We start from the raw sequence: 25,358 nt of genomic DNA, 5'->3' as shown, positions 1-25,358 counted from the left end.
AGTAATATTCCATGGTATAAATATACCATATCTTCTTTATCCATTCATCTGTCAATGGACATGTAGGTTTCTTCCATGTCTTGGCTATTGTAAATAGTTCTTCAGTGAACATTGGGGTGCATGTATCTTTTCAAATTATGGTTTTCTCTGGATATATGCCCAGAAGTAGTATTGCAGAGTCATATGGTAGCTCTATTTTTTTCTTACTGTTCTCCACAGTGGCTGAGCCAATTTACATTCCCAACAAGAGTGTTGGAAGGTTCCTTTTTCTCCACACCCTCTCCAGCATTTGTTATTTGTAGACTTTTTGATGATGGCCATTCCGACCAGAGTGAGATGATAGCTCATTGTTGAGTTGCATTTCTCTAATAATTAGTGATGTTGAGCATCTTTTCATGTGTCCTTTGGCCATCTGTATGTCTTCTTTGGAGAAATGTCTATTTAGATCATCTGCCAATTTTTTAATTGTTTTTTGATTTGTTTTTTTGACACTGAGCTGTCTGAGCTGTTCGTATATTTTGGAAATTAATACCTAGTTGGTCACATCATTTGTAAATATTTTCTCCCATTCTGTTAGTTGTCTTTTTGTTTTCTCTATGGTTTTCTTTGCTGTGCAAAAGTTTTAAGTTCAATTAGGTCGCATTTGTTTGTTTTTGTTTTAATTTCCATTACTCTACGAGACAGATCCAAAAAAATATTGCTGCAATTTATGTCAAAGAGTGTGTTTTACTCTAGGAGTTTTAAAAGTATCTGGTTTTACATTTAGGTCTTTAAGCCATTTTGAGTTTATTTTTGTGTATGGTGTTAGAGAATGTTCTAATTTCATTCTTTTACATGTAGCTGTTCAGTTTTCCCAGCATCACTTGTTGAAGAGACTGTCTTTTCTCCATTGTATATTCTGGCCTCCTTTGTCATAGATTAATTGACCATAAGTGCATGGGTTTATTTCTGGGCTTTCTATCCTGTTCCATTGATCTATCTATATGTTTGTTTTTGTGACACTACCATACTGTTGCAGCTTTGTGGTATAGTCTGAAGTCAGGGAGCCTGATTCCTCCAGCTCCGTTTTTCTTTCTCAGAATTGCTTTGGCTATTCAGGGTTTTCGTGTTTCCATACAAATTTTAAATTTTTTGTTCTAGTTCTGTGAAAAATGCCATTGGTAATTTGATAGGGATTGCACTGAATCTAGATTGCCTTGGGTAGTATAGTCATTTTGAACATTACTGATTCTTCCAGTCTAAGAACATGGTATATCTTTCCATCTGTTATTGTCATCTTCAATTTCTTTCATTAGCATTTTATAGTTTTCGGAGGACAGGTCTTTTGCCTCCTTAGGTAGGTTTATTCCTAAGTATTTTATTCTTTTTGATGGAATGCTAAATTGGATTGTTTCCTAAATTTCTCTTTCTAATCTTTCATTGTTTGTGTATAGAAATGCAATAGATTTCTGTGTATTCATTTTGTATCCTTCAAATTTACTGAATTCATTGATGAGCTCTAGTAGTTTTCTGGTAGCATCTTTAGAATTTTCTATGTATAGTATCACAGCGTCTACAAATAGTGACAGTTATACTTCTTTTTTTCCATTTTGGGTTCATTTTATTTCTTTTTATCCTCCGATTGCCATGGTTAGGACTTCTAAAACTATGTTCAATAAAAGTGGTGAAAGTGGACATCCTTTTCTTGTTCCTGATCTTAGAGGAAATGCTTTCAGCTTTTCACCATTGAGTATGATGTTAGCTGTGGGTTTTCATATATGGCCTTTATTGTGTTGAGGTAAGTTCCCTCTATGAGCCTTTCTGGAGGGTCTTTATCATAAATGGATATTGAATTTTATCAAAAGGTTTTTCTGCATCTATTGAAATAATCATATGGTTTTTATTCTTTAATTCGTTAATATGGTGTATCACACTGATTGATTTGCAGATATTGAAAAATCCTTGCATCCCTAGGGTAAATCCCACTTGATCATGGTATGATCCTTTTAATGTATTTTTGGATTCAGTTTTCTAGTATTTTGTTGATGATTTTTGCATCTATGTTCAACAGTGATATTGGCCCATAATTTTCTTTTCTTGTGGCATTTTTGTCTGGTTTTGGTATCAGGGTGATGGTGGCCTCATAGAATCAGTTTGGAACTGTTCCTTCCTCTGTAATTTTTGGAATAGTTTCAGGATGGGTATAACTGTCCTCTAAATGTTTGATAGAGTTTGCCTGTGAAGCCATCTTGTCCTGGACTTTTGTATGTTGGGAGTTTTTAAATTACAGTTTCAATTTCAGTACTGGTGATTGTTCTACTTATATTTTCTATTTCTTTCTAGTTCAGTCTTGGGAGATTATACCTTTCTAAGAATTTGTCCATTTCTTCTAGGATGTCTATTTTATTGGCATGTAGTTGCTTAGTCTCTTATGGTCCTTTGTATTTCTGTGGTGTTGGTTTTAACTTCTCCTTTTTTAATTTCTAATTTTATTGATTTAGGCCCTCTCCCATTTTTCTTCATAAGTCTGACTAAATGTTTATTAAGTTTGTTTATCTTTTCAAAGAACCAACTTTTAGTTTCATTGATCTCTTCTATTGTTTTCTTCACTTCTATTTCATTTATTTCTGCTCTGATCTTTATGATTTCTTTCCTTCTACTAAGGTTTTATTTGTTCTTCTCTCTTTGGTTGCTTTAGGTGTAAGGTGTAAGGTTAGGTTGTTTACTTGAGATTTTCTTGTTTCCTGAGGTAAGATTGTATTGCTACAGACTTCCTTCTTAGAACTGCTTTTGCTGTATCCCATAGGTTTTGGATCATAGTGTTTTCATTTTCATTTGTCTCTAGGTATTTTTTTATTTCCTCTTTGATTTCTCCAGTGATTCCTTGGTTGCTTAGAAGCACATTGTTTTGCCTCTACCTGTTTGTGTTTTTTGCATTAGAAAATATGCTTGATGTGATTTCAATTTTCTTAAATTTACCAAGGCTCACTTTGTGGCCCAGCTTGTGATCTATCCTGGAGAATGTTCTATGTGTGCTTTAAAAGAATGTGTATTCTGATGCTTTTGGAGGGAATGCTCTATAAATATCAATTAAGTCCATCTGGTCTAACTTGCCATTTAAGGTCTGTTTTTCCTTAGTGATTTTCTGTATGGACAATCTGTCCAGTGATGTAAATGTGGTGTTTAAGTCCTCCACTATTATTGTGTTATTGTCAGTTTCTCCTTTTATATCTGTTATCATTTGCTCCTATATGGAGGTGCTCCTATGTTGAGTGCATATAAATTTACAATATCTAAATAATATACAGATTTAATAGAATTCTAATAGAAATTACAGTGGTTATTTTAGAACTTGAATAACTATGAAAAATATGAACATTCTTCAGGAAAAACAATAGGCAAAGTAAATGAAAATTGTTTTGAAAAAAATGAAATAGGAAAGTTTTTTTTACTATATGATAGTCAAGCTTGTTATAAGGCATGGTAAGTGAAACAATGCTGTAGGGATGCATGAAAAGACACTCATATCAGACAAATCAGAAGCAGACCCTAATATGTATAAACATTTCACATATGATAAATGAAATATCACAAGCCAGTAGAAAAGGAGTGCCATTTTCAATAAATTATATGTAGATCATTGGCATTTTGGGGGTGAAATATACAAACAGGAAAGTGTCTCATCTCCCATCACCTATCAAAATTAATTCAAAATAGATTAAAACAACATGAAATAAAAAATTAAGGAGCACCAGTATACATTATAAGGGAACATTTGGATGGGGTACATATAATAAACTTTAAATGAATTACAAAAAAGCATTAAAAAGGTAAAATTGTTACTTTATTCAAATGCACATAAGAATAATAGTAACAATATTAAGATAAAATCAATAGAATAAAATATAGCAAAATATTGGTTGATAATAAAAATATGTAGAATACTTGTGAAATTTGTAAGAAAAATCTCAAAAGGAATAAAACAAACTAATGTACAAGCAATCCATAGAAAACAAAATACAAGCTAATTATTTTTAATCTTCAATAATATTCAGAGAAATACAAGTTAAATGGCATTTTTCACCCATAAAATGTTCTATGATTTAAAGTCATCGCATTCATAGATGGTATGGACAAGTAAAATGAACATTCTCTGAATATTAATTGGTTGAACTAACCTCAAAAACAAGTTTTAAATTATTTAGCAAACATTTTAAATTATTCATCTCCTTTAATGCCACCATTCTAATCCTAGGAATCTATCCAAAGGAAATAATCAGAAATATGAAAAAATTTGTATACACAAGTATGGCATTTTGCTTATTACAGTTTATGATGGCAAAATATTGGAAATAACCAACATATCCTAGCATAGCACCATTCAATTATATTTAAAAAAATGTGTACAAATAGGAAAAATATCTGAATGAATTACATAGGATACTCCCTATAATGGGATGTACAATGTTTCTAATATTGTTAGAAATATTTCTAATATAGTTCTATAAGTATCACATATTATGATGTATAATTCAATATTTCTAATAAGATTATGGATTACTTTTATCTCATAAAAACAATAAAAGTTACCTAAACTTGAAATAAATTTAAATTTAGTTACATTTTATTTATTCACTTGAGAAAGGATGCAGTAATTAAATAAGAAAATTGATCTCCTGTTTGTTCTAAACAATTAAGAAGCCAAATTTCCAGAATATAAAAGCATTGTATTTAGGTTTCTTCTGTTAAAATTTTTGGATTATTTATAATTTCTTTTCACAATCTCTTTAAATCAGAATAATTGAAGTGTTTTAATTTATATAATTCATATATTTAGCAAGTTTGTTAATTTATGCATTTTTGTGTTTCACTATGTTTTAAATGAGGACAATAATTAGCTAACTGGCCCACAGGTAATTAATAATTTCCTTTCTGTTACAAAGCTGGTAAAAATAATTAAATTGAATTTATTGATCCAGCAAAAATTCCAAATGTCTATATCTTTTTCTCTGTGTTTACAAATACCATTTTTTGAGCCATGCATTATCAGATTAGGTTAATGGTATATAACATTCTTTAACTCAAATAAATGGATCCTATACACTCTTATACTCTTCCTTGTTTATAAAACAGTTTTATATTTTCTTGTCCAAAGATAGGTTTTGAATCACAGATAAATATGAATCACAGCATACTTTTCTAGAAATGAAATATATTTTATTTAAATTTTGGAATAAATAAGTCTTTCAGCATTCACATTATTAAACTTTCATTACATGTGACCCTTAGCATGAACAAAGGAGAAATTCAAAGGACCCCCATAACCCTAAACTTCAAAGCATCAAGAAACAAACTTTACCCCAAAATTGTCTTGGAGACAAAAGTGCGGCATCACAATCTTTCTTCTGCTTCTTAGAAACATTTAATTTTTGCTTTGTCACTTTTTGATAAAATAGTAAACTATGATTCTCTAATTAAACCACAGGAGAGTATGTCTGTGAATTTATATGACAAATATTCTATTTATTTTTTATTGTTTTGTTCTACTGATTATTATTATTACTGATTCTGAAAAGCCATTCTCATTTCTAAAGTACTTAACACAAAGTTCATTAATAACAAGTTCATTCTCTACCATATAAAATTATATACACAAGGAGAAATAAACATTTAGAGAAGTTCAGACACATATAGCATAAACTTGAAAATGAAATATGTCATTGGAAGATGTATATAGATACAACATTTGAATAAATAATATAAACAGAAGGTTGAAGTCTATAGTTATGGAATTCTATTCATAATCAAATCCAACTGAAGTTTCCCCAGGGCCACTAAGATCATGAATTATATTTCAGACATCAGACCATTGATAAACAGTGACAATATGTTAAAACAGATTTTCAGTGGATCAAGCCCTGGGAATCACCAAAGACTGATTCTAGGGGGATGAATGTGTCATGACAGAGCACTGTAATTCTTCTCCATCTAATAAGACAAAGGGCATACTCAAGAGTGCGTAAATCTTTTTGTGGCTGTTTCATTTTTATTATATCGACTAGGATGGGAGTACCTTGGACTGTTTTTGTTAACCAAAGGAAATATTACAGTAGTTAAATAACAAAAGGGGATATTTATTTGACAAAAGCAGGGTATTGACTTATATTAAACTATGATCAAGAGCAAACTCCAATGGTTATTGGAATTAGAAAAATCAATGACAAGGTAGAAAATACATTAAAAAATGTACCCTCAGTAAATGCCTAATGTAGCATACAATGTGGCTGAGTAAACATAATAAAATTGTTTCACACTCTAGCTGTTCTAAATGTATCAAGAGTAATATTTTTATCAGATAATGTAACAGCATTGATAAATTCATTTATTTTCTCTGGGGGAAAAGTTTAAATTATATTCTCTGAATTCCATATACAGTCAAAGATCAGAAATTAATGGATTCTATGATAATTTATTTGGAACTGTAAATTAAGTACCTTTTGCCTTTCTTATTTTTCTTTTACTATACTTCTTGCTTTTGGATAGCATACTCATTGGAGATTTGTTTTGAAGCTATTACGATAACTAGAAGTAGATACACTGTAAAAAGTGTCCTATGTCTGATAAAGAGGTCACATAGATTGATTAGCACTTTAAAAAGGGTATTTGGAAAATCTACCATAACTATGTTGATTCTTTAACCTGTCCTGTGTACTTACAAATAATCGGCATTGTTTGTGTAAAAAATTCCATGATTCTTTTAAAAAATAATTATCTCCCCATCTGTTTACTTTTGACTTTCGGTACTGTAATAACTCTAGAATTATTTGTATTCTTAATATTTGTTTTATAAGCCAACATTTAAGCAGTGAAAAGAATACTTTGAAATATTGTTAGGAATATTCTATATTCAGATTTTAAATCTTTATTATTTTAATAAGAATTTTATCAGGTGATGGAAAAATTTTTTGCCTATATTGGAAGCCGAGAAATAAAGTGCTTTTCTTCTGTACCAAAATCTTGTTCAAAGAAAACTTGATTCTATAATTATTATAGTATTTTTTGCAGACCATAGGCTAACTTTGTGAGAACAACTCCTTCATCTTCATTATGCATCTTTTTCCGAGGATAGATAGTAAGTACTAGCATACTTTTTATGGGAAGCTATTGTTGACAGCAAGTTTAAAAGCCAGGAGCGGGGCTTCCCTGGTGGCACAGTGGGTGAGAGTCCGCCTGCCGATGCAGGGGACACGGGTTCGTGCCCCAGTCCGGGAAGATCCCACATGCCGTGGAGCGGCTGGGTCCGTGAGCCATGGCTACTGAGCCTGCGTGTCCGGGGCCTGTGCTCCGCAAAGGGAGAAGCCACAACAGTAAGAGGCCCGTGTACCGCAAAAAAAGAAAAAAAAGCCAGGAGCAAGAGAAATCACATAGCACTAAATTATTCTGATATTTTGTGTCACCTGTGGTGCACTAAATATACAAGTAATGTTTTGTGGCTACATATCTTTACCATAAACAGACTATTATTGTACATAACTCCAGTTTATATGTGTTTAATTTAATAAACTATTTTGAAAGTTTTATGAAACAAATATTGCCCCAATGATAAGATATTTGAAGACTGCTGGAATGATTATAGCTGGAAGAAATTTAAAAGTTTGAAAGATATTACACCCTCATATTGTGGAATATACTGTGAGGCTATGCATGTATCTTGCTTCTGAAATATTTTCATACTAATTTGAGCATTCATCACTGGATCTTGCATTTAGCCATTATTACTGTGGTGTCCTAACGATGCTTTTCTAGCTCCCTTATTTGTTCTATATTTATTGATTAGAATTCTTCTGTGAGGATGATTTATCTCTTCTCCCTTATTTATTTATGTATTTATTTAATCGTTTATATTAGTAGGGACTCATGGACGTTTATTTTATTTTTTGTCATTATCCAATACTATTGTTATTCTTTTCCTCACATTGTTTCTGGTTTAGCCATTGGAGGCTCTCCCAGTAGGCTCCGTTGTCCTTTTGCCCTACCTACCCCTTTGTGTCCTCCCTTCTCTTTTCCCACTGTCCCTGTCTCCCTCCCTCTCTTCCTGCCTTCCTTCTATCCTTCTTTTCTTTCTTTCTTTCAGTACTTTCTGTACTTGCTGGCACTACAAGGTGTTTCAGGCATATCTTTTATTTCCCCTGCCAACAGCACTAGAATCAGCAATTTTCCCAAAGATCTCTGGTTCTTTTTATTCAATAATGGTATTTTGAAAGAAATATCTGGGTATGTGTATGTGTCCTTACCACTGGGGTATCACTGCTTCTAGACCCTCTCAGTCAACAGAGCTAGACACCATGTATATGTATACTAGCTCACATACACACATATATTTAAACGTATACCTATCTCTGTATGTATTAAAAATAAACATCCATTCATATTGATATGTCTGATTCTAATCCAGAACATTCGTGTCTATTCCAGCACTCCCAACTTGCTTATTTTATTGTACCTTATTGTAAAAGAGAAATCTGGCTCTCATCTATAATATTTTTACCTATTAATTGAAACATACTATACATATAAAGTAGAATCAGAATTGCTAAATGGTAGCCCTGTGACAAATTTTCCAACTAGAGTACAATTTTCGTTCACAGTTCTTTATGATTTTAGCCTTATAAGATCTGAGAAAACTTTAGCCTTATAAGATCTGAGAAAACTTTTCCAGAGTTGAGTAGTTTAGCTCATTTCTTCCCCACCCACTTCTGTGAGCTTGTGTCATATATTTGCAATAAGGTTAGATTTGTCACAATCTGCATTCCATCCTGCCTTCCCTACATCCTGATTATTTTTTTTTCAATTTGAATACAGTAAGTCACTGTTTATAGTGTATAGTTCTATGGGTTTTGACTAAAGAATAGTGACACATCTACACAGTAATATAATGGGATAGTCCCATAACCCTACAAATTACATTTTGATGTCCCTTTGCATAGAAATATTCCCTTTCCCCCATCTCTTGGAAAGCCCTGATATATTTCCTTTTCCTACAATTCTGCCTTTTCCAGAAGACCACGTGAATGAAACAATATAATATGTAGCATTGGGGGTCTTTATAATTCTTGTCTAAAATTGCAAAGTTCAGGGAAGTTATACAAAAAGTAAACTGAACATCTAGGGTGCTGTACATGCAGGACATCATCTTGCCTATACCATCTGTTTTTGAACAGATTTTTCTTCCTCCCCTCATTCTATATCTTTTATTTTTTCAACAAAGTTGCAATAGTCAGCATGTTGCAGGAAGTCAAGTTTCTGTTTGAAGTTTATGCTGTCTAGATGAGACTAGAGATGATGATAAATGGTATGAATAGGTTAATTTTTTTCCAAGAAATTTTATGCATCTTCTTGGAAATTAAGTCTCAAAACTAGAATTCATTCTTCAAAGTTTTGACAAAATTGGGAATTCTTCCCACTTTTGAAATTCTGATAGTCATGGATGATTTTCTACTAGTAGCAGAGGTCGCATTTTCTTATCTAATAGTTTGACTCAACCAGAGTTTAAGAGTTTGTAAGATAAGTCCTACTGAGTGATGGTAATATTCTCATTGAGGTAACTGAACAAATGAGCCAAGCTAGGGTGTGCTGCTCAGTTCATGAGGCTTCTTTGTATCTAATTGAACTAGAGGGCATGCTGGCTACAATGGTTTTGAAGAATGCCCTGTTCCTCCACACCCTTCTAAATTCGGACCCTCGCCAAGTTCAGGCCTCCAAGTCTGTGGGGAATCCAGAGACCTGGGTCTGAGTGCCAGAAGAAAACCCATAACAGTGTTTCTGAGCTGTTAGCTTCCGGGGAAATAGATTGAGGATCATGTCTTTTTATCTAAGTGACTTCTTTCAGTTATTATTACTTTTTTCTGGTTGTAGATGTTACTTAGCACTATACTGGCTGTTGATCTTTTCTTTTCTTAAGAACCATGTTCTTGGGACCTCCCTGGTGGTCCAGTGGTTGAGACTCCGTGCTTCCACTGCAGGGAGCACAGGTTTGATCCCTGGTTGGGGAACTAAGATCCCGCATGCCACGCGGCCAAAAAAGAACCATGTTCTATTCACAGTTTCAACTTCCTGTGTGTCAACCCCTCTTGACTGCCCCTCTGACCTTGGGGGTCTTTATGGTAATTGTAGCTTCCTGCCCTCTGGTGATTAAATACCACCTCCTGGCCTCCTGGCCAGGCCATCATCTTCATGGATATCAATGAGCTCAGCTCTGTGTTCACCTCTCCCGCTCTTAACTCATGTCTGTAGAGGAGAATCTCCAATAAACATCTTAGCGATGCTGAGTGTCCCTCTCACCAGTACATTCCTGATGGCCTTCATTGAATAGTGCTTTGTCTGGCCCTCTGGTGGAACACAATCTATTGGTGGGTGTTCTGGCCTCAAATTCACCCCAGCAGACTTAAATGTTTTGGCCACCCTGATCGAGCACCCGCAGAGCTTCCTACCAGGTAAACTCACCTGGCTTCTGCCTGTAGGTTCTGATCCTTTCAATTCCTCTTTCCTCTCATATCAAGTGCAACATGTCCCCCATCAGGTTATGGTGGGACCTATTCCTAGATAAGGGCCTAATAGCCAAAAGAGTAGGTGGGTGAAACTTCTGAGGGGGATACATGTTCACTTGAGGAAAAACTCTGCAGCATTTTCCAGTACAGAAGTGCTATCTCTTATTTAGAAACAGGTGGTGGTGGGCACCTTTCCAAGATCTGAGGGTCCAGGTGGTTTACAAAGCCAGTATCCTCGGGAGCAACCATCTACATATCAGCATCCATGTTACAGGGTCCCAAGTTTTTTTCCCTCCTGGTGCCCTAATGTTAGCGTAACAGACCTGCAGTGGCTAAGATTTAAACATCTCTGTGTGACTCTAACTTATAGGGTTCACAAAGTTCCAGAACTAAGTTTTTGTATCTAATTGCCCTGACTTGGAGTAGATGAATAACTCTGAAATAATCCCCATTACCAGGAAAGCAAGATATTTCCACTGAACAGGTCAGGGTCATGCACATTGGAGTCACAGCAGGAGTTGGCATCACTTGAAGCACATGTGCAGAGAGTGGGGGACGATTCCTTATTTCCAAGCAAAATCCAGGTACTGTTTCCATAAAAGGAAGGTAGTGCTAAGTAGCAAACCTACAAATATCAAAAGAAAGCATGACCATAGATTGATTCCTATTTATTAAAATATTTATACCTTCTGAGTTATTTGGAATCAAAATGAGCATTAAAAAAAAGAAAGAATACCTTAATAAAACACCAATTTGGGGCAGCCAAACCTTATGTCTTAGATCCAAAAATGTTCTTTCACTTGCAGTCCTTCCACTTGTCTTCCAGAGCCTAGAACACCTGACTCTTCGGGAAACTGGAGAATGGAGGGAAGAGCCTCATTTATAGAAAGACTTTCACCAGTGGTTTATCCATTCGTTCAAGGAAACCAGCGTTGAGCCTACTATGTGATAGCGGCGCTGAGCTGAATATGTAGATCTAGTCTCATAATCTCAGTCCCATTGCTGGCAGAGCTCTCAGGCAGTCCAGAGGGTATGCATGAGGAAAGAAAAGAAACTCCAGGAAGGCAGTGAGAGCGGACAGGTGGCAGTGATTAAGGGCAAATTATGCCGAGGCCAAATGACAGTGTGATACTATGCTAATAATTATTATCATTACATGAAGCGTTGGAGTAACGGTGACTATTCCCACGCACTGTGCTAAGAAGCTGAGAGTAGATGTCCTTGTGTGTGACTATAATCAACTTTGGAGCGCTCCGAAACCCGCCCTCCGTCGTCGCCTCAGACACTCGCACCCACTTCCCAGGCGGCGAGACTGGGTTGTTCCTTAGCGACCGCCACCAACTTGCCCGCAACCTGCCCGGATCCGGCTGACCAGAGTGGGACGCCCAGGACGCCACGCCCAGGCCGAGGGCAGGCCCACCGGTGGGGCCGACCCGGGTGCGAGGCAGGTGGATGGAGGCGCCTCCGGCTCCCGACTCCCGCCCCCTCCTCCTCCTCCCCTTCCCCGGGTGGGCCAGCGCGCGCGGGCCGGGAGCGGGGAGGCGGCCTGAGGGCGGCGACGGCGGCGGCGCGGCCGGGCGGGTCCTGAGGCCACGGAGCGCGTCGGAGCGAGCGCACGAGACCCGGGGCGCGCCTGCGCTCCCGGACGGGAGAGGCGCCCACCGGCCGCAGCGGAGGGAACCAGGGAGCGCCAGGGGTAGGGCCGCCCTCGCGTCGCCCCCAAGAGCCGCCCGAACGGCGGGGCCGCCGCGAGCAGCCGCGGAGGCCGAGGACCCGGGAAGGAGGACCCCGCAGACGCTCGCAGCCCGAGGGAACCAGCAGGGACCGGGCGGTCCTCGGCGACTTGGAATGTTGACTCCAGAGGCGGCGCGCACGGTCAGGGCAAGTTTCTCGCGGTTCGAAAAGAAGGAGTCCTGCAACTGACACTCATTTTATTTAACTAGCTTTTCCTCTCTTATTTAAATAAGTTTATTTAGACCAAGAGGAAATGCTTCCCTGGAGTATTTGGGGTTGAGAACATTGTCCTGAAAGTTTTTGTATGCTGAGGTTATTTTTGTATGTATATTTGTTAACTTCCTATCTAATTAGAAATCCTTAAAATATTCTTAAAGGCGCATTACAGGATCGCTGTGGCGCTTGGGCATCTTGTTATCAAGTTAGTTAGAATCTGTCTTCCAGGTGTGGGATCAAAGCCAGTCCCTCGCGGATGGGTTTTGCTTTTTAGGCTTTTGCGCGCTGAGTCTCACCAGGTTCTTAGATCTTGTGCGGCTGATTTGAGTAACGTGCTACCGCGAGGTTATGGGGCCTCTACCAGTGTACGTGCTTGTGAAGTTTGTTTCCAAAGGGAAACAGGTGGGGATGGATCGTGCAGGTCTCTGCTCTGTCCTGCCTGGCTGAAAATTTTCTCACGTGCCGATATTAGCTGCTTGAAGTTTAACTTCAGGTAAGTGTGTCTATCCAAAAATAATGACTCGTAAACATGTTAACTTTAAAAGAAATGAAACACTTTTCTCTTAAGTTTAGTTACTGAGACAAAGTTGACCAAGTAACTAGTTTTGTTCTCTTAGTTGAAATCATTTAAATTAAATACAGAACAAAACAAACACCTCTTATCACTGTGAGTTATCTGTGTCTCTTTTTGCAGCATTCCAGCGTTGAGAAGTGGGGAGCAACCCCTTTTAATTTTGATCTTCATCAAAAACTTGTTATTGCCTCTTCAGTAGGTTTGTTAAACAAGCTAAGTCTTCCATTGCTTGAGGGACTAGAATTGTGTAACGTATCAGGGATTCCTGCTCGACATAATGTATTTTAATATCTTTTTCAATTAGTTCCTCTTACTGGGAACTTATTTGAATCTCAAATTTAGTTAGGATTGAAGTTTTACTTCTTTTATAAACAATTGTAATATAGCAACATATGCAATCTGGAAGGATTTTGAGGAAAGCACTTTAAAAACCTGGAAATATCTACATTGAAATACTAATACTTAAATACTGAGACAAGTGAAACTGATCAAACACTTAAGCATCCTTTCTTTGCCCTTAGCAAGCCATACTGGAGCAGAATACCTTTTAAGAGGATTTCTCAAAAGTCTACATAAAACATGCATTTTTAACTTTCCTGGACTTCAAATATAAAGTAGAGATCTTTAAAAACAGGACTATACATGCCAAGAGGCTTCTCTAACAAAGCTTATCTCTTTTTCTCCTATTCCCACAGTATCTGCCTTCCCCATGATATGCTAACTAGTTTTACGTAAATGCTCTTAACAGGAAAAATAGGAGGACATCTCCTCACATATGTAAAATCTTGACCCAAAACTGGTCTCAGTTTAAATTTTTATTTAGCATCTTTAAAAAGAAGGGATTTTAAAATAATAAAATCTTAAAACAACACTTGCATTTTTGTGAAGAGATTTGTTATTACTTAATTTTGTTGATTTACAATAAGGCATTTCCTTTTAGCTATTTCTTGGGGGTGGGAAATAGTATTTCTGAAAATTATGGCAAATATCTGAGTAATTTTGATAAAATGAAAGTTATTTTTAATGATAGATGGGAAAGTATTTTAATCTTTTTACTGGACCATATATCATACAGGTGAAGTTTATTATGAGCTGAAATTGAAATATACAATGGTTGAGATGGGTTTGGGGAAATTGTAAGTTTAGATTTTTTTTTAATTCGGGGAATGTTTAACTTTCTTGCAGTCAGGGTGTGCCTTAGCTGCCCTTTGGTGATGAGGGCCAATTCACAATAACTTAAAGCTGCGACTCCTCTGACACCCACTCCACAAACTTCAGGTCTTTCTCAAGGTAAAGTGCCATTTTTATTGTAATCTTTATGTATTTTTCAATTGTTTAACGTGTTTAAAACTGTGCTGTCATATTAATTCGGTTCCTAGCTTTATTTTTATTGATTGATTGATTGATTGCGGTACGTGGGACTCTCACTGCTGTGGCCTCTCCCGTTGCGGAGCACAGGCTCCGGACACGCAGGCTTAGCGGCCATGGCTCACGGGCTTAGCTGCTCTGCGGCATGTGGGATCTTCCTGGACCGGGGCACGAACCCGTGTCCCCTGAGTCGGCAGGTGGACTCTCAACCACTGCGTCACCAGGGAAGCTCCTAGCTTTATTTTTTATGTGTCACTGACAGAGTTTCTGAGTGATGTCTGCCTAACTCCATGTTTCCCATAGGCCTTGTAGTTTATATTGCAAGATTTTTCAGTTTGGTGACTTTTTTTTAGCACTGCATGTGTTAGATTATAGCAGAACTGCCTGTATATGTGCCTGTATATGTTTATATAGCTACTTTATTATGTATGTTCTGAAATGTATCATTTGTGGGATAAATAATGTAATTATAACTATTGTAATGCTGAGATATATCTGTTTCAGTTATCGCTGTATATCAAACAATTCTGGAACTTGGTAACTCAAATTAAAATTAAATGAAAAGCTTAAATGAAAAGCTTAGTAGCTTTTAATATCTCTCATGGTTCCGTGGCTTGACTGGGCTCAGCTGGGCAGTTTGCGGCTGCCCTCACTTGGGGTCTCATGTGGTTATAATCAGATGGCAGCTGGGGCTGGAGACGTCTGAGGTCAGCTGGTAGGCTATGATGACAGTGTGTCCCTCTCTCTCCAAGTAGCCCCAGGGCCTCTTCTCTCCATCTGGTGTCTCCATGTATTATCCCTAACAGAGTAGCCATATTTCTTATATGGAAACTCAGGGTCATCAAGAAGCATAAAAGTGGAAACCGTCGGGCATTCTTAAGCCTTAGACCTGGATCTGCACAGCACACTTTCCCCACCTCCAGTAGGCTAAGCAGTTACAGGGCATCCCTGACTCTAGAGATGAGAAATCAGCAGTATCTCTTGATGGGGAAAATAGCAAAGCATCTGTGAGTGTCTTTAATCCACTGCAGTATTCTTCACTAACAGTTTTTTAGATGAATATCGTTAAGATTTCAGAGCCAGAAGATTCTTAGCAATCATTTAATCTAACATCATCAATTTACATGAAAGGGTATAGGAGCAAATTATCACAATAAAAGACCTGGAGCTATAACCCTCCCTTATTGTTTTAAATTTCTCATAACCCATGGAAATCTGCTGGGATACGGCAGGTAATAAATATATACTTGCTGAAATAGAAATTATTAGTAAATAAAACCTAAGCTTCTGATAATATTCCACGTAAAGGAGCACCCATGTTTCTAACTAACTTATTAGAAACATGCTTACATTTTCCAAAAGGCACTAAGACTTGAGAATTATTTTAAATGATAGCAGAACAAGATATTTCTGGATATCAAGGAAGATTAACTATTTTTAAATAATTACTGTGCCTTCTTCAAACACACACATACACAAACACAGAGAAATAGAATTTTACAAGACAGTGAATCTAAGATAAATCTTCTGTTCCTAAGGAATATATGGCATCCTTGTGGTCTAATACCAAGTTCATTGTGCCTTAGGTAATGTTTGACCCCTCACATTCATCTCACTCCAAAAGTGTCCTTAAGAGACGTTTTTGTCAATAATGTGTAAATATACATTTACTGTGTAAATGTGCACTTCTTACACAATAAATTAGGATGAGGAAACCTGTTTTTATTAACAAAAGGTTACTCTCCTAATGAAAACAAGAAGGATGATATTCTTTCATGCCTGAATTTAAAAATACATGTACTCAGAAAACTCATTATATGTACAACATAACAGGGAAAAAAAATCTATTGGTTTAAGTGAGGCACATAATGAACTGTTTTCAAACTTTCCTGACCTTCAGTATGTCTATCCATCTCAGTTTAGCTCCCCCCACCCCCTTTCTTTTAAACTGGTGTTATCATCTTCTAATGTTTACGTCAATTACCCCAATTTAAAGACACCAGTGGAATTCTACTCCTCTATGTTTTCTCTTTTAGCTCCCTTCTTTCCCTCCTAGGTGTTTTAATTCTGATAGCAGTTATTCTTTCATCTTCTTTATTTATAAATGTTTTCTGTATTCCATTTGTTTCTCAAAAAACAAGCATATTTATTGCCTTTTATATTTTTGGAACTGCTTAAATGTCCATTTTTCTATTGGGGTTTTTCTTTTTCTTATTGATTTGTTAGTCTATTACTTCATGAAGAAGATAATGTGTTAATTGGAAATAATAGTAGTTGCTTACTTTTTCTAGTATTTTTCTTCATTCTTGTAAGTAAAGGAAATAATGAATTTCCTAATGAATTCAGATTCTGCTGTCAACAATAATGTTTCTTTTTTGTTTTATACCATAAATAGAATGTTATGATTTTGTTAGTAAATGAAGCTCTAATGTCTATGCCTTCAGAGAACTGCATAAAGCTGCTTGTAAACTGGTGTAAGGAAATCTCACTGATGTTATAGAGAAAGACTTATGCAACCGCTTTTAGAAATATTAAGTCTTAGCATCTTATGTTCCTTTTCCATTTTTGTTCCTGTGTGGCGGGAGACCCTTGATGGCAGTTTAATGGTCATGGGACCTTTCAGACACTCATAACGCTGGGACTGATACCTTTGTTAAAATGGGACTGTAAATAGCCTTACCGCCTCCAATCTGCCCTTCATATCCTTGGTTCCACATCTGCAGCATATGGAAAATATTTGAAAAAAATTGAGAAAGTTCCAAAAAGCAAAACAAAGTTATTGCACACAAGTAACTATTTATGTAGCATTTACATTGTATTGGGTTGGCAAAAAGTGCCTTCAGTTTTTAAGTAAAAATGAAAAACACATTTTTCATTTTCAACAAGAACTTTATTAAACAAAGTAGTTACCCTTTTGTTCCACTACCTTCTGCCATTTTTCAGGCAACTTCATAATTCCATCTTCCCAAAACTTATCTTTTTGAGCAAAGAGCTGGTCCAGGTGCCTTTTACAGTCTTCCAGATAATTGAAATTTTTTCCATGAAGAGAATTTTGTAAAGACCAAAATAAATGGAAATCCAAAGCTGCCATGTCTGGTGGATATGGCGGATGAATCAGGACTTCCCAGGCAAGCTGTAACAGTTTTTGCCTGGTCATCAAGGAAACATGCGGTCTTGCATTAACACTTTCCACTTGGAAGGTTATGCGTTTTCTGTTGACTAATTTCAGATGCTTTTCGTTGAGTGCTACTTTCAGTTGGTCTAACTGGGAGCAGTACTTTTTGGAATTAATCGTTTAGTTTTCCAGAAGGAGCTCATAATAGCGGACTCCATTCCAATCCCACCATATACACAGCATCACCTTTGGATGACGACCGGCCTTTGGTGTGGTTGGTCGTAGTTCATTTCACTTATCCCATGATCTCTTCCATTCAGCGTTATTGTACAATATCCACTTTTCATCACCCGTCACAGTTTGTTTTAAAAACGGAAAGTTTTCATTACGTTTAAGAAAAGAATCACATGCGGAAATACGGTCAGGAAGGTTTTTTTCACTTAACTTATGGGGAACCCAAACTTCAAAACGATGAACTTAACCAATCTAGTGCAAATGATTTTCAGTGCTTGATTTGGATATTTTGAGTATGTAGGCTATTTCCCTTGTGGTATAACGTTGATTGTTCTCAGTTAATGTCTCAATTTGATCACTGTCAACTTCAACTGGTCTACCCGACCTTGGAGCATCATCCAGCGAGAAATCTCCATGACAGAACTTTGCAAACCACTTTTGACACGTTCGATCGGTCACAGCACCTTCTCCATACACCGAACAAATCTTTTTTTGCGTGTCAGTTGCATTTTTACCTTTCTTGAAATAGTAAAGCATAATATGCAAAAAATGTTGCTTTTTTCCCCCATCTTCAATATTAAAATGGCTACACAAAAATTCACCAATTTCGATACATTTTTTTTTTAAAAGCTGTCACAATACAGTCTAACAAAATTGTTTCAAATGAAGTAAAAGACAACTAAGTGCTACTAGAGCCATCTTACAGAAAAACACAAATGAATCTTTTGGCCAACCCAATATTTACAACTATTTACAGAGCACATACATTGTATTAGGTATAAGTAATCTAGAGAGGTAAAGTATATGGGGGGGTTGTGCATAGGTTATATGCAAATACTACACCATTTTATATATGAGACTTGAGCATGTGTGGATTTTAGTATCCTCAGGGCGTCCTGGAACCGATCCCCCGTGGGTACTGAGGAACTACTGTACTTCACCTAGTTACTATAAGAATGTAATGACCCCATGGTTGGGAAAGCATTTTATAAATTATAGGTCATTATTTATCTTGATTTCAATTCCTTTGTTTATTAGATGTGAAAATTCGATTTAATCGTTTCTAAAGTCTCTACCAGTTTGCACTGTGTGAAATTCTCTAAACTGTTACTAAGGGAGACCCAACACACATTCATTTGAACTTAGTAATTGTGTGGTAAAAATGAGCGCACAGAACATCCTCTCTGAGGGTTAGAATCCCCATCATCTGTCTACATTTTAAGCTTTGCCTAAACAAAGGGCGTTTTGCCACAAGGTGTGGTTGGCCTCCCTGACTTCAGCCTCTTCATTATGTGATGGACATAATTCTAAGACACTCTGGTTTCCCTGAATAACTTATTATCTATCTGTAATATGACATTTAAAATATTTGAAGATATTTATGTAATTACTCTCTGTCATCTGTTAAAGAAATTCCAAAAGCTTCTGGTATAACATGATCTTACCAGCACCTCACCCTTAACCAAATATAACATCATTCTCCTTGTACCCTTGTAGAACACAACTATTTTCTTCTTGTCTTTCACACTTGCGTACTGAAAAACATTTTTTACCCTTTCCTGGCATGTGGATAGATTTGGCCTGGCATGTGGATAGAAGTGCATTCCTGCGGCAGGGAAGACCCGGAGAGAAGGGATCGTATAGTGCAGTGGATGTGAGAGCATGGGCGCTGGAGACAGAAAGGGTTTGCTTGCTTCCATCTTCATCGCATACTGGCCACGGGCAAGTTTCTTAAATTCTGTTCCTTAGTTTCCTCATGTATAAAATGAGAATTATAATACGTGTCTCATCACTTGCTCTAAGGATTGAAGGAGATGCTGCATTAAAATTATTTAGAACAGTGCTTGACGTGGTGAGTTTTATCTCACTGAATGGAGAGCCAAAAAATTTTTTGATATGTGTAGTTTGAGATACCTATTGGACCTCTGAGCAGAGATGCATGTGTATGCCATAGGATGGTGGCAGTGAAGATGCAAAGAAGTGATCCAGTTTGAGATTTATGTTGGAGGTAGGTCCGAAGAGATGTGGCAGTAGAGGGTCATGGTTGATTGGATGGACTCTGAAGACAGACTGGGTTTGCAGTTTGCATCCCATCTCCACCACTTACTAGCTAGGGGCATATATGGTAACCTGAGTGCCTCAGTTTCCTCATGTTTGAAATGAGAAGCCTAATGGAAACTATCTCCTAGTTTGGTTCTGAGGATTAAAAGTCTAATATATCAAATGTATGGTATGTGCCAGATATTAAGGATGAAGGATCAGGAGTCACATTTTACTTGCTGAAGTGGGTTTTCAACATACAAGTGAAGATGTGTTGAATAAATGAGTGCAGGAATCACGAAAACTCAATGCTCAAGGTATAAACCGGGCATTTGTCAGCGTACTGATGGTACTTAAAGCTCCAGGACCGAATGAAATCTCACAGATTTAGTCTATGGATTGCACAACTAATGCATGGTGTGTACTGATTATTATTAAAGGGAGAATGATCCAACAAAGTAGAAAAAAGGAAAAGATGAGAAGCACTTCACAATTAAGGTCATTGATCAGGTATACTCAGATGACACAGAAGTAGCAGGGAGTCAGAAATAATTGTATACCTCACTAATTTTTAGGGAAAATCTAATTCCTAAATTAACTCATGAAACAAGTCTCATTGGAAGATCTATACCACAAATTATCCTTCATTTAACATTTCGGTTAATGCCTTCACATTAGATTGTAGGCTTCTGTGGCTCACACGTGTGGTGGATTTCCTTTGGTATGTCATGGCCCCTGGCATGGTGGAATGTAGTAGAAAGTGCTCACTTTAAATACCTGTTAAATGAATCATTTAATTTGGTGACTGACATATCTTTTCCTTAGCTAGTGGGGCCTGAATCATTTTGTCTGAGGAAGGCATTTAAGTGGACAGCTCGCTTTCCTGCCGTGCCCCAACTCCTTACCCCCAGTGACTGACCTTGGAAAACTGATCAAAGCTCAGTGGTCCAGTTTCAGGATACATCTTAATTTATGCATGTAGAATCCAGAAATTGTCTTTTGCCTCCTACAAAAGCCTAGGTGGAAAGTGAAAAGATAATGGGTTTGGGGTTTGAGCAAACCAATGGTGGAATTTCAGATACTCACTAGAGCAGAACCTTTGCCAGTTTCATAACATTCTGAACCATAGTGGTCTCATATAAAAAATAGAGATGAAGACACCTACCTCATAATGCTTGAAGGTGCTGAATGAGATATGTCCTCAAATGATTGTTTTATTTTCTATCCTGCAAAATATGCTTTGTCTCAGGAAGGGTTGTGGGTGTTCATAAATTCCCATTTAACTGTGTGCACCAACTACAGATACACTCTTCATCAATTCATTGTGTGCTTAAAAAAATTCAGCCTATTTCGAAAAGGATGTATACATATATCCTTAAGTAGTGAGTGTATGTGTGTATATGTATTTGTGGCTATAAAATTACAGAGTTACAGAAATGTACCGTTTACTTTTACAGACATAAATTACTTTTCTTATTATTTCTAAATCGTTCTTCAAATGTAAGGAGGGATTTTTTATAATTGTAGTTTTTTTTTTTTTTTTTTTTAAGAGATTTAGCAGCATTCATAGTCAGGGGCTGTCATGGTCTCATTATTTCCTGGCCCCCAGAGGACAGCTGTGTTAATTAAGTACATTTAATGAGGAAAATTAATGCCTCTTTGCCTATGTTCTCCTTAAGCTACTACTGTTTCTTTACTTATTAGTGCTTGTTATAATTTATTAACCATGAATTATACATCTCTGCTCCTTCCTCCCCTCCCCAGACTGAAATTACCAGGTAGAAATTTGCATAAAGTTACAAGCCAGTCAGTTAGCTTCTTGAGAATAAAGTTGCCGTTGAACAGTTTCTTGTAGTGCTGGACGTCAGAAAAATTCGACAGCTTTTCTGGAGCCAATGCTGATTTTCATTTTCAAGCCAGGAGCAAACATATAAATCATGTGCAGCACAGTGTACCTGTCTTTGGAAAGCTGGTTACAGTCACGTATATTTATTAGTTTTCTCCAGTTGAGAGCTGCATGTTTTCTTTGTTCTCCTGTTGTGTATCTTTGTATGTAGCAAACAACACACACACACACACACACACACACACACAAATTCCTTATTACAAATATGGTGCATTTTTATGACATTTTATAGCATGATTATTTTTCCCACCTTCATCTCCATACTATTGCTTCATTGGTACTTTAAATAAACTGGATTTTTTGCTGTATGTGGCTGTTTACAAGTTGTCATTTTGTCACTAGAGGTTTTTTTTTTCTCTTAATACCCCAGGTAACAGATTAATACTGTTGTTGATACATGTGAATTGACTTATTCTTTATTTGTGGATTTGTGAAAACATGTATTTCTCTTCTAAAGAGATACCCCAGATTCTCTGGTTTTTGTTTTTTTAATGAAGAGTCAATTTTTTGAGACTTACCCAATTTACTTCATCTCTGTGCCTTGATTTTCTCACCTAAAAAATGGATTGTATGAGTGAATTGAAGGAGGTAATTTGTGCATGATTCTTAGCACAGAGCTTAGTTTAACTCTTGTCCCTGGCTGTGGCAGTTACCTCATGAAAAGATGGGGTCCTTGATACATCTTCTTGAGTCTTGGTGGGCTTCGTTATGGCTTTTGCTAATAGAAATGACTCTTTACCCAGCCCAGGTAGTTTCCTCCCATCTCTTGTTTTGCTGTGTCTGTGAGCTCTGAGTGGACATGTAAATATCTGACTACCCTTGAGCCTGCGACACTGGAAGGGCCATGTGTGGGCTTCATGGTCCACTGCCTTAGCTGAGCCTAGGATTCCAGCCATTTCCATCAAGACAGCAGGCATGTGAATAAATCAGTCTTGAATGTTCCAGATTAGCCCATCTATCACAGAAACCTCTGCTCATGCCCCACACCGCAGAAGAATTTCTTTCTCAAGCTCTACCTGAGTTCCTGATCCATACAACCTTGAAATTTAAGAAAATGGTTGTTGCTGTATAAGCCACTCGGTTTTGGGGCAGCAGTACATAACTGGAACACTGATATATAGAAATAAAATGGTTTTTGTATCCTGTACCATTACTAAAATCACTTAATAATATCTAATGTTTTTGTATATATATTCCGAATATTCTGAGTATACATATGATTTTCTAAATACATTTTTACCTGAGAATAATGACTTATATTCCTAACTTTCCAATGTTAATTAATTCATTATTATGCTCCCTTGCAGTGACTAGGGTTTGGTTCAATGTTGGGTAAATGTGGTGCTAGCACAAGGATAGTATGTGCTGTTTTTTATTTAAGGGGGAAAGCTGTTAGGAATACAGTATGATGTTCACTTTAGGTATTTCATAGATGCTCTCTATCAGATTAAGGAATTTCCAGTCTATTTCTAGTTTCCTAAGAATTGTTATTTTTTAATCATGTCTGCTATTAAAAACTGTTTTAAGAAATTATTTGTATATTATTTTCTCTTGGGAATTTATAATCAAGTTGTGTACGTGGGGGGGGGGGGCGCGGGTCGGTGTCAGTTGATGGAAAATTACTAAGTGGAGTCATCAAAGTTAGGGGGATTCTTGCTAAACCAACTTACCAGGATTCTTGCTGAAGGCAGGCCAGGGTGATCAGATATTGAGAGAGGGGGATAAAGAATTTGGTCAGATATCAAGGTTGATCAGATGCCAAGGGTTGGTGGATTCTCACTTAACGGACTTAGTAGAAATCTTGCTACAACTGGCCTTTGCTGGCCCAGCAAAGACTGAGGCCAAAGGATGAGGCTTAGACAAAAAAGAGCCTCAGAAGAGCCTATCTAAAGTTTGTTCATGGAGAGAGTCTTTGTCACCAGTCAGAATATGCCAGATGCAACTTCAAGACGGTAGAATGCAAGGCAAACCCAGATCACCCAGGCCCTCATTAGCACGGAGGCCCATCTGGCCTGCCAGACTTGACGGGCATTGAAATTGACTTGACGGGCATTGAAATTGACTCACTGCGTGTTTCTTGAGTGGGCTGAGCTGCTTTCTGTGGGTCACATGCTGACCATAAGGGGACCAATAGGGCAAAGACATCTGCTAGAAGAAATAGACATGCCAGCTGAGAGTAATCAGCAAGGCAATAAAAGAGACCCCTGAGTCTCTACACAGGGGGCACACAGCATCCACCCCGTCCCCCCCTGCTTGCTCACAGTTGCTGCTTGGCTTGTTAAAGAAAGTAAATAATAAGTGAAATCATGTCGGTGTGCAGTTTCTCTTCATATTACCTGCTCTTCACCATCTCAACTCTAGGTCCTTGTTTTGACTTTGCAGTGTAGTTGCTCAGAAGAAAAAAGTTACAACCCCTTGTATCTCTTAAAATTTCTTGCTTGGAGGATGGTTTTGCCATCTTTGCAGATATTCATACATGAGAGTTTTTCATTTATGCATAATAGTGCTGCCAATGTCCCTGACAAAATTATATCCACAGCACTGCTGGAGTCCCAGCATGGGAATCACCATGACATTGAGGAGTAGAGATTGTCCATAACATCCTCTTAATACTGGCCTAAGCCGGGGTGATTATCATGGATGCCTTCGCGTTCTTTGTGTGCACATGTTGGGGGGAGGTGGTAGATAGAATTACTAAACTGTAAGGAGTCCTGGAGTGCTTGAGGAATGACCTGCACGTGGGTTCTGGACACTTGGACCACTTGTATTTGTGCAGCAGTGGGAGAGAGAGGGGAAATCATGGGAAGACCAGTACAAACAAACCCTTGACTATCTAAAGTTATTCAGGAAACATTTTATGGCAACTGAATTTTTCTGTTCAACTCTAAGTCCTGAGAAATGAAGCCCTCTTTATTTCTTGTTCCCTCATCACAAATATCAGTCTCTCTTCTTCCTTCTTCCAAAGGATCCTTCTTCTGTCTTTCCGAGAGCTCATGATGATAATATTCTTGATCCACCCAGGAGACCTTGGAGCATTGGAGCATGTTGCACTCAGGTGGGGAGGGTCTTGCCTCATAAGATATCCGTATAACATATGCAGCTACCTCAATACCACCAGCATTGTCTGAGAACAGAAAAAATATATATATTGTGGTGAGAATTGTTAGTAAATGTAATAGTGACTCTGAAATTTTTAAAACTGAAAAGTTGTGAAATTTGAAAGTAAAATAAATACTTTTCCTGTTGGAAATGTCATCCATTTAACTCAGAGTGGAGCGAGAAAGATAGCACTGTCAAAACAGTACATTTGATTTTATTTTGTAAGAGTTTTGAGTGTGTTACATAGTGCTTAATTTTTTCTCTTGAATTATGAAAAGTTTGTGTATATTGTGATAAAGATGGGGAAAAAATAATGGCTGCCCTTTGCTGAGTCCTTGCTATGTTCCAGACACTGTGCCGAGTGATTTTCCTGTACTATCTCTTTGGAATCTAGGATAGAGACCATGTCAAGAAACTCTGTATCTAAATAACTGGCTCAAGGATGCCCAAGAACAGTTGAACTGTTGAAGGACAGTCTTAACCCTATTTCATTCTGAGCCTATGGCTGTTGATTTAGGAAATTGAAGTTTTTTTCTTTTTGTTATT

At 37.2% G+C, this 25,358-nt stretch overlaps 1 protein-coding gene across 2 annotated transcripts in view; it reads left to right on the top strand.

Moving 5' to 3' along the window:
- The first annotated feature begins 11,843 nt into the window (after positions 1-11,843).
- The window catches only part of LOC109548754 (uncharacterized), a 117,504-nt gene continuing 103,989 nt past the window's right edge, over positions 11,844-25,358 (top strand). The window contains exons 1-3 of one of the 2 annotated variants that reach the window (XM_019927859.3): positions 11,844-12,969; positions 14,236-14,340; positions 19,342-19,638. In XM_019927859.3, the coding sequence (XP_019783418.2) occupies positions 11,979-12,449 (471 nt within the window). In that variant the 5' untranslated portion in view covers positions 11,844-11,978 and the 3' untranslated portion in view covers positions 12,450-12,969; positions 14,236-14,340; positions 19,342-19,638. Of the gene's footprint in view, positions 12,970-14,235; positions 14,341-19,341; positions 19,639-25,358 lie in introns of those variants that run through there. The other variant, XM_073804919.1, reaches the window with a different exon arrangement.

This window comes from Tursiops truncatus, chromosome 5 (genome assembly GCF_011762595.2).
Source record: "Tursiops truncatus isolate mTurTru1 chromosome 5, mTurTru1.mat.Y, whole genome shotgun sequence".
Classification (NCBI taxonomy): Eukaryota; Metazoa; Chordata; class Mammalia; order Artiodactyla; family Delphinidae; genus Tursiops; species Tursiops truncatus.
This window is presented reverse-complemented; position numbering and strand designations above follow the sequence as displayed.